The sequence below is a fragment of the Sinocyclocheilus anshuiensis genome, unplaced genomic scaffold, assembly GCF_001515605.1.
Source record: "Sinocyclocheilus anshuiensis isolate Anshui unplaced genomic scaffold, SAMN03320099.WGS_v1.1 scaffold1641, whole genome shotgun sequence".
In the NCBI taxonomy this organism is placed as follows: Eukaryota; Metazoa; Chordata; class Actinopteri; order Cypriniformes; family Cyprinidae; genus Sinocyclocheilus; species Sinocyclocheilus anshuiensis.
The window spans coordinates 439,863-450,399 of NW_015539968.1; the positions used below are offsets into that span (position 1 = coordinate 439,863).

Genomic DNA, 10,537 nt, shown 5'->3' on the forward strand with positions numbered 1-10,537 from the left:
AAGGCACCATCGAGAGCATTCTGACGAGCTGCATCACTGTGTGGTATGGCGCCTGCAATGCGTCCTGCCGCAAGACACTTCAACGCATAGTGAGAGCAACTGAGAAGATCGTTGGTGCCTCTCTCCCCTCCCTCCAAGATATTTACAATGCCCGTCTCACCTGCAAAGCCCTCTGCATTGCAGGGGATCCCACCCACCCAACACACAGCTTCGTCAGTCTGCTGCCATCAGAGAGGAGACTGCGGAGTCTCCAGGCCAGGACCAGCAGACTGAAGGACAGCTTATTTTCACTTTCACAACGAAACACACAGCGTCTTCACAACATGGTGGCAGCGGTGGAAGCAACAATAAAGTTACGCCTTCTTTCTTTACGTGAACATTTGGGCGGTGTTATGCAAATCTTCCCACATCGTGACGTAGACATGTTGGGGCGTGTTTGGACGAGGCGTTTTAGGAGGGCGTGGACCAGTCTTAACTTTTATAAAGAATATCTCTTTGGGTTTGAGACTTTAGTCTTTGCAACTTTAGGGATCTTATCTATCTACGAACAGCTTGTAACACTCCAAAGAGAAAGGAAAACTTGAAATCGCATCATATGACCCCTTTAAAATGTCTGTAGCACATGCTGAAGCACAAGCATATTAATGCTTTGTTAATTTTACTTAAAGTGGATTTTAAGTGCATAATCTTGGGGAAAATAAATAAATTTTTTTCCACTGGGAGAAAAAATGGTGTAGAAACAATTTTTGATTAAGAAATTGCTAGTAAATTTCACAATTAATTACAAAGAAAGAGCAAGTAGCATTGAATTAAACATGACATTTTAAAGTAGAATGACTGAGAAAGTAGAAAGCATGCTGGGAACTAAAAATCGATCCATACAGTTGCAGTTAATGCAACAATAATTATTTGTGTATTTCCAACACAAATGTATTCCGAATGACTTGCGGATGAAAAAAAAAAAAAAAAATCACACAACTTATTAAATCATGACCATGTATGAGTTTTTCTCTTCTGTTGAACGTAAAAAAAAATAAAAAATAAATAAATAAATTGAAGCATAGCCAAAGCCAAACAGTTGATTGTCCCTATTGACTTCCATAGTAACTTCCCCTCATACTGTAAGTCAATGGAGACAGAAGTTTCATTTTTGGGTGAACTATCCCTTTAAGAAGACTTGAAACATAATGAGTCATTTGGACTACTTTTATGATACCTTTATGATGCCTTTGTGTCCTTTTTAAGTGTCAGCTCAATTTAATGGAAAACTGTTTTAAAATTTCTCTTTTTCTCTTCCACAGAGGAAAAAAGGGTTTGGAACAACATGATGGTGAGTAAATGATGACAGAATTCTTCTTCTTCTTCCGTTCATTATATCTGCATTTTCAACTAGTGCACATTTGTGTTTAAGTTAGATGTCATATGTCAGTGATTTGTTCTCTGTTTGTCAGCATGCTCTGTTGAATATAAGAAATCTGCATTGATTTTGTTCTTTTCTGTTTCATTAAATCCACACACATTTTTCAAACCACTACCTCACACCCCAGTAAACCACTGCCCAGCGAATTCTTCCCAAACAGATTCTCAGCGCTCATTATAACACATACGGTTTGGCTCCATCAGACATATATAGGCCAAAGTTCGGCCCCGTTCTATTGTTAGCTGCTTCTCTGCAGAGCAGGAACTACATACAGGGCTGTTAAAAACAAACAGTATATTAGAGCAGTGTGTTTCTTGTGGGGATTATTTCAGACGAGAGCTTTAGCTTTCTGCTTTATGGAGGGGGAAGGGCCGGTCAAATCTCTGCAAAGCTGATGTTTCAGCCAAAGGCCTTGCTTTAATCTCAGAGCAGACGGACTGAGCTCAACAACATTACGAGTGACCTCTACTGCATCATAACCTCTGCTTCACACAGCTGTCAGGAGAACAGTGAAGGATAGAGAGGAAATTCTAGACTAGATCTGCTGACAGACAGCTGTCTAATGAGACTGTCTACTGTAGATGTGCTGTGGGAGTCTCTGGTGTTTCTAGCTTTATAGACTCGCTTTTTCAGAAACTTTGTTGATCACTCTTGAGATTAAACTGGCAAGCTTTGCGTTAGCACTGACCTGGTTCTTTAAGACAACATGAACTTTTTCTTTGTAGTAAACAATGCGTTCAGCCTTATGCGGTCTTCAAGTACACCCGGGAAAGTTACCTATGAGTTTGGAAATAGTTACAGTGTGATGTGCATTCAAGTGATTTTTGTCAGAATAAAGTAGCCAGATTTCTTTTTTTTTTTAATCAACAAATGCTAATGTACTGTTAACATAATGTTACCATATTATACAGTTACCATAATTATGACTAATAGCATTTGTTATTTCCTTCCATAAAATGTCTCATTTTTTACAGTAAAACAGAATAATTAATTAAATAAATAGTAAATAGGATAGAATTTGATTTCATGTTGTCTTTAAATTGGTAGTTGATATTTTTATTTTCTTTTTCTTTTTCTGCATTCAGCTTTAAGATGGTTACATTTTAGATATAGGATATTGGAAAGTATCCACGTAAAAAAAACTGTTTTGGGATATCAATTTGTGGCAGGAATCATTTCATTCCATTGTCAAAGAAGAAGAAAAAGGGGGAAAAAAACTCAAACTAATTAAAAAGTACTAACTAAAACTAACTAAAAAGTACACTAACTATAAATATATATTTAACCTGCCAGAACTAACGCTACGCTTGATTCCTATTGTTAAAAAAGATTTATATTTGTTTGAAAATAAGAAATAAATCAGCATGTTAGAATGATCCCTGAAGGATCATGTGACACTGAAGACTGGAGTAATGATGCTGAAAATTAACAGGAATAAATTACATTCAAAAAAATGTTCAAATGGTAGTTATTTTAAATTGTGATACATTTCATAATATTACTGTTTGTTACTGCATTTTTGATTAAATGAATGCAGCCTTGGTGAGCATAAGAGACGTCTTTCAAAAACATTTTCCAACCCCAAACTTTTGAACGGTAGTGTGTACATAACATGCTACACACTAACATGCTACATTCAATGTTATTGAATGTCAACCACTGGACTAGCACCAAACTCACACCACAAAGGTCATGGAAGCACAGTTTTGTCCCTGAATCTCAAATGAGTTCCTAATCAGATCCCTATATGCTGCATAGTTAAAAATCAGTGACCTGAAAAGTCATTGAATTCCCTCTAGACTTCACCTGCTGCTCGCAGCAAGACTGTAATTGATTTGGCTTGAACCGATGACAGGAACATAATGTACAAAAACAGCAAAAATCAATCATTAATCTACCAGTCTACTGAAGCGAACACCTTCACGTGACACCTCATGGTCTTAGCGGGGAGATGTATATGAAAACATGGTTTAACACCCAATCAACACAAGCTGTCTCTGTTATAGAAGTTATTTAGATTAAACGTGCATACAATAGATGCAGATGATCCTAAAATAGGTGTCGGATCCACATTTAGAGAAGTGTGTCATTTTTTGCATCACTAGTGGTACCAAATATATTGTTTCCAAATAGGATTCTTATCTGCTATTGGTCAGACAGATAGTCCCGCCCCAAATTAACACCATTGGTTAAGTGAAAGTTATGTCTGAGCCAATCAGGATGCTTAAATACTTTACAAATTTAGTTTGTTACCAATAATGGGCCAGAAATCACACATTAAAAAAAAAAAAAAAACTATGAAATTGCATGAGAAGCACATTTTCCTTTTTTCTGTTAACTTACTACACTACATTTAATATAATAGTTTAATCCAGCATTAGATTGAAAATAAGTGGCAGTATAGACATGCATAATGTTACAAAAGCTGTTCTTTTTAACTTGATATACATCAGAGCTTCATCACAGCTGTTTTCAACATTGATAATAATAAGAAATGTTTTTTGAGCAGCAAATCAGCATATTAGAATGATTTCTGAAGGATCATGTGACACTGAAGACTGGAGTAATGATGCTGAAAATTCAGCTTTGCCTCACAGGCATAAATTACAATTTAAAATATATTCAAATAGAAAATAGTTGTTTTAATAGTAATAATATTTTACAATATTACTGCTCTGACTGCCTTTTCGATCAAATAAATTCAACCTTGGTTAGCCGAAGTGACTTCCTTCAAAAGCATTAAAAACATCTTAAAACCTTTTTTTTCCATTAGAGACAATGCATATATCTGCTAAAAGTTAATTTTGTCAGCTTTTTGGAGTAAACTCACTGTTAGCATAGTTTTGATTTCCAGCTCCGGTCTTTATGCCATATAGCACAGAATGAATGTCACACAATGCCGTCTATTCATTGCATCCAAAAAGAACATGGAAGAAAAATGCCTGGAATGTGACAATTAAACTGATTCAAAGCGGCTCGTAGTGTATATAGGTGATGCTGTCACCATGTGCTCTTCCTGAACAGGTTGTTTAGAGAACAGACGCTTAACAGAGCCTTCATTAGATATACAGAAGAACTCAGAACTTACCCTCTCTGGAAGAGATCCACATTGTGAAACTTGTGCAGCTCCAGCGAGAACTCCACAGTGCCCTGTACTTCCGACATCATCTATTCCATCACCTAGAGAGACAGAGAAAAGTTAATTTGCAGCTGAACACATCAAGACTTCCATTGTCTTGTTATCTAATCTAGAATGCATTTCTCTCTCAGGACTCTCAGTGTTGCTGTACCATTGTCAGCTGAGCCGGTCGTCCATTGTGAGGGAGTGTGTTTACCATGGTAACCTCAATGAACACAATCCAGCGACTCAAGAGCCGCTAGAGCTGCAGACGCACACGTGTGACTCTGGAAGACACCAACTCTAATTACTCAGGCTGTGACTCATCCCAGACAATATTTGTTCTGAGAACCCGATGTGCCGCTGCCGCCCTGCAGCAAACCAATGTACGGCGCGCGGCTCCAAGACGGATGACAGCAGTGGCATTTCTGGACGTGATCCCAAATCATACTTATGACACCATCCATCTGAGAGATGCCGCAGCTCAGGCTGAACCTGTGTGAGTGTGTGGCAGTAATCATATCTAATGGCTTCTTCCCACACAACAGGTTGTGATGTGAGTCCAGTGCTTGTGACATGAGAGGAATGGCTGGAATTTGAGAGGATATTTGCTTTTCCAGACTGACTTTATGGATGAAAAATCAGTCTGTTTTAGACAGCAACACTCAGCAATGATTATTAGCATTCAGTTTGTCTGTCTTTGTCTTTTTGTCTCTTTCTCTGTCTTTTTGTCCTTCATTATAATTATTACTCATTCTCTTTCAAATTTTCTTTATTGTTGTAAAAGGCATATATAATGACCAGGCCATCATCTAATATCAGTGTCCAGTTGTTAATACAGTAAGTGACTGTCAATCAGTTCCAAAATTTAGAGTAAATATGTAATATATAAATGTAATGTAAAATTAAACTATAAAATTAATCTTATGAAGAGGTGCCCAGGTCACAAATAACAAAGATGAAAAATCAAAAAATATTTAGAATTTCGAAAGAATATATATAAGTTAAATTAGTACATTTTATTGTGACTAAAATGGTACCTAATGGTATATATTAATAGTATATTATTAATAGTTTGTTAAATTTAAATATTTAAACTGCTTCAGTTTACCAGTTTTTGTTCATCTTCCATTTACACAGCTCAAAATGCAGTTTATATATATATATATATATATATATGTTGTCAAATTATTAATTGCAAAATAAAAGTATATTCAATATTAATTTACATAATATATCTGTGTACTGTGTATATGTATTATGTATATATAAATACACACACATACAGTATATATTTTGAAAATATTTGCATTTATTTACATGTATCTATTTATATTCATATAATTTGTTATATATTAATATATCTAATATATAAATGTAACATATTTTTCTTAAATATACACATGCATGGGTGTGTATTTATATATACATAATAAATATACACAGTACACGAACATGTATGTAAACAAATTTTTTTTGCGATTAATCGTTTGGCTGCACTAATATATGTATATGTGAATTAGAATATATATGTCAGCGTTTTGGACTTGTTTTTCCTTGTTTTACCCCCGTTTTAGTTCCTGGTTTTCCATATTTGGCCATTTTCCTGTCTTTGTTTATTTAATTGATTATTCCGCTCACCTGTGTTTAATTATCCTGTGTATATTAGTTCCTGTTTGTTCCTTAGTTCTTCGTCCGGTCTACTATTTGGTTACACGTGTTTGTGCTAGTTCCCATGTTGGATTTTCCCCTTTGCGTTTTGTCAATAAAGACAAGAGTATCCCATGTCTCCTGCGTACTTCCAGCAAGACACATCATGACAGAAGACCGGACCAAACAAGATGACTGCGGCTGAAGACAGGCTTTGGTGTCTGCAGCAGTGTGGTCGGGAGTTGGAGAGGTATGTAGAGGAGTTCCTAGAGCTCTCCAACCAGGTGAGCTGGTTCAACACCGCTCTCGGTGTCTGTTTTCGGCTGGAGCGGGATGATGATGTAATCGGCTGCGATCTTCCCACGTACAGTTTTCCCCTGATCCAGTTGGTTAATCCAGTCCCTCCCGAAAACCACCGGGCCTCGCCAGCTCACCCCTCGCTAGGACCCTCCACATACCTGGCCAAATGTTCCGACCACCCATCTCCTCCCAGCACCGTCTTTGTCCTCAGCCCAGAAACGCCGGCCATTCTCCAGTCAAGCCCGCCGTCTGTTCCCCAGTCGAGCCCACCGGCCACGGCTCCCTCAAGCCTGCCGGTCTCTCCTATGTCAAGCCCCCCGGCCTCTTCTCAGTCAAACCCGCCGGCTGCCGCTCTCTCTAGCCCGCCGGCCGCCGCTGACTCAAGCCCGCCGGCCCGATGCACCCTGAATCAAAGGAGGAGGAGAAAGGGACTGCTCTCTGCCCTCATCCTCGGCCCAGAGCTCGCTCCAGTGTCGGCTCCAGCCCCAGAGCCCACTCCAGTGTGGGTTCCAGTCCCCGAATGTAGCCCGGAGAGGGCTCCAGTTCCTATGTCCAGCCCAAGGAGGGCTCCAGTTCCCACATCCAGCCCAAGGAGGGCTCCAGTCCCCAAGTCAAGCCCAGGGAGGGCCACAGTTCCCGAGTTAGGCCTATAGAGGGCCTCTGTAACCGACGTTCTCTGCAAGGATTTTTTTTTGGGGGGGGTAGTAGGTAGTAGGTCCATCCGTGGAGGCCGGGCCGAGTGCCGAGGACAGGCCCCCTGAGTTACCTGCTCCGCCATGGCCTCCTGAACTGTTTGCTCCACGATGGTTTCCTAGTCTGCCTGCTCCGCCATGGCACCCCGAACTGCCTGATCCGCCATGGCCCCCTGAACTGCCTGATCCGCCATGGGTTCCGGATCGGGTACCGCTCTGGAGGCCTGCCGTCCCGTGTCTGTCCTGAGGGGCCTCCAGAGCGCCCACCTCCCCTCCCCGGTGGATATGTTACGGCGCGGGACATGCCTTTTGGAAGGGGGGAGTTATGTCAGTGTTTTGGACTTGTTTTTCCTTGTTTTACCCGTTTTAGTTCCTGGTTTTCCATATTTGGTCATTTTCCTGTCTTTGTTTATTTAATTGATTATTCCGCTCACCTGTTTTTAATTATTCTGTGTATATTAGTTCCTGTCTGTTCCTTAGTTCTTCGTCCGGTCTACTATTTGGTTACACGTGTTTGTGCTAGTTCCCATGTTGGATTTTCCCCTTTGCGTTTTGTCAATAAAGACAAGAGTATCCCATGTCTCCTGCGTACTTCCAGCAAGACACATCATGACAGAAGACCGGACCAAACAAGATGACTGCGGCTGAAGACAGGCTTTGGTGTCTGCAGCAGTGTGGTCGGGAGTTGGAGAGGTATGTAGAGGAGTTCCTAGAGCTCTCCAACCAGGTGAGCTGGTTCAACACCGCTCTCGGTGTCTGTTTTCGGCTGGAGCGGGATGATGATGTAATCGGCTGCGATCTTCCCACGTACAGTTTTCCCCTGATCCAGTTGGTTAATCCAGTCCCTCCCGAAAACCACCGGGCCTCGCCAGCTCACCCCTCGCTAGGACCCTCCACATACCTGGCCAAATGTTCCGACCACCCATCTCCTCCCAGCACCGTCTTTGTCCTCAGCCCAGAAACGCCGGCCATTCTCCAGTCAAGCCCGCCGTCTGTTCCCCAGTCGAGCCCACCGGCCACGGCTCCCTCAAGCCTGCCGGTCTCTCCTATGTCAAGCCCCCCGGCCTCTTCTCAGTCAAACCCGCCGGCTGCCGCTCTCTCTAGCCCGCCGGCCGCCGCTGACTCAAGCCCGCCGACCCGATGCACCCTGAATCAAAGGAGGAGGAGAAAGGGACTGCTCTCTGCCCTCATCCTCGGCCCAGAGCTCGCTCCAGTGTCGGCTCCAGCCCCAGAGCCCACTCCAGTGTGGGTTCCAGTCCCCGAATGTAGCCCGGAGAGGGCTCCAGTTCCTATGTCCAGCCCAAGGAGGGCTCCAGTTCCCACATCCAGCCCAAGGAGGGCTCCAGTCCCCAAGTCAAGCCCAGGGAGGGCCACAGTTCCCGAGTTAGGCCTATAGAGGGCCTCTGTAACCGACGTTCTCTGCAAGGATTTTTTTTTGGGGGGGGTAGTAGGTAGTAGGTCCATCCGTGGAGGCCGGGCCGAGTGCCGAGGACAGGCCCCCTGAGTTACCTGCTCCGCCATGGCCTCCTGAACTGTTTGCTCCACGATGGTTTCCTAGTCTGCCTGCTCCGCCATGGCACCCCGAACTGCCTGATCCGCCATGGCCCCCTGAACTGCCTGATCCGCCATGGGTTCCGGATCGGGTACCGCTCTGGAGGCCTGCCGTCCCGTGTCTGTCCTGAGGGGCCTCCAGAGCGCCCACCTCCCCTCCCCGGTGGATATGTTACGGCGCGGGACATGCCTTTTGGAAGGGGGGAGTTATGTCAGTGTTTTGGACTTGTTTTTCCTTGTTTTACCCGTTTTAGTTCCTGGTTTTCCATATTTGGTCATTTTCCTGTCTTTGTTTATTTAATTGATTATTCCGCTCACCTGTTTTTAATTATTCTGTGTATATTAGTTCCTGTCTGTTCCTTAGTTCTTCGTCCGGTCTACTATTTGGTTACACGTGTTTGTGCTAGTTCCCATGTTGGATTTTCCCCTTTGCATTTTGTCAATAAAGACTGTTCAAGAGTATCCCGTGTCTCCTGCGTACTTCCAGCAAGACACATCGTGACAATATATATATATTCTCATTACTGTGAAACACAAAGTTGTCTCCTCATTACTTTTACATAGAAAAAAAATATGGCAGCATTTGTTATACTGCCTTTCATTCATTCAAAATTAATTCAGCTAAATTGAAAAAAATGGGAAAACAATATTTCTTCTGTAATAAAGAAAAGAGTGTATTTCAACAATGAGAATCATCATTAAAAATGCTGGGAAAGGCAATATCAGGCTCATTATTGTAATGAGAAATGAGGGGTAAAATGTGCTTAATTATCCTGAAAATAATGCTACAGTGCGAAAACTCCTAAGGGTTTTTATAATAGAAACATTGGCTTTATTTTTTTAATTTTCTGTATCTGTCTGATTTGCCTGATATTGGAAGAAGATAATATCAGAGTAATTGCCATGTTACAAGAACTGAACTGTCATCTATATTTTCAATTATGTTACAATGTTTCAGTGTCTTAAAGCTAACAGATATCTTGATTAGAGCTAAAATAATAAATAATAAATATTTATTAAAAACAACAGACAAAAATGTATAGGCTTATAAAATTAGCTGTCATATCAGTAATTATGTATGTATTTATTGGAAACAATTCTAGCACTTATATTTAATTAGTATAAGTTAATTTTGGGTTGACTTATCTATCATTTTCTTTTCCAGCAGTTTAATGGAGATGCATCAAAGCATTTTCCTATGAAATATGCAGTATGTGTCTAGAAATTTAACTGCCATATCGCCAGTGAGTCTGCAGTTTTAAGGACGTCCCTTCAGCGGGGGGCAAAATCTAAATCAGGTGAGCAAGAAAACCAGTTGCAGCGGCCAACCCTTACTATTCACGTGTGTTTCATAGGTAAACATTGTTCTCCAGCTCAGGTGAACTCAACAAGGTCAAAGTTGTTGTAATTCAAATCAGTATCTCTGAAACATATCCTCAACCTCAGTTCTCAGTGAAGCTTAGATTAGTCTTGCCAAACCAATTCAAATGAGACGAAAATAATTAGATTTAGTGCCTGAACAAAATGAGTACCTGTGTCACAGACTGGCACATCAACACGTTGGTGTTTATAAGCAGCTTCCCACAAACTCCTCCTGATTCTTATGCTATTGTGTCAGAATGCTGTATCCCACAATGCAATGCACTTCACCTTTCATTTCAAGTATGATGAATGTAGCATTATCAACTGCAATATTGTGTAATACCTAAATTGAAGCCTTATGTAAAATGCATCATATATGTGACCCTGGACCACAAAACCAGTCTTAAGTCGCTTGGGTATATTTGTAGCAATAGCCAAAAAAGC

At 41.3% G+C, this 10,537-nt stretch overlaps 1 protein-coding gene across 1 annotated transcript in view; it reads right to left on the reverse strand.

The window, feature by feature from the left end:
* LOC107687062 (protein FAM135B-like) overlaps positions 1–10,537 on the reverse strand; it is a 65,292-nt gene that overhangs the window by 42,593 nt on the left and 12,162 nt on the right. The window contains exon 2 of the mRNA XM_016484211.1: positions 4,509–4,600. Coding sequence (XP_016339697.1) covers positions 4,509–4,588 — 80 coding nt within the window. The 5' untranslated portion in view covers positions 4,589–4,600. The remainder of the gene's footprint in view (positions 1–4,508; positions 4,601–10,537) is intronic.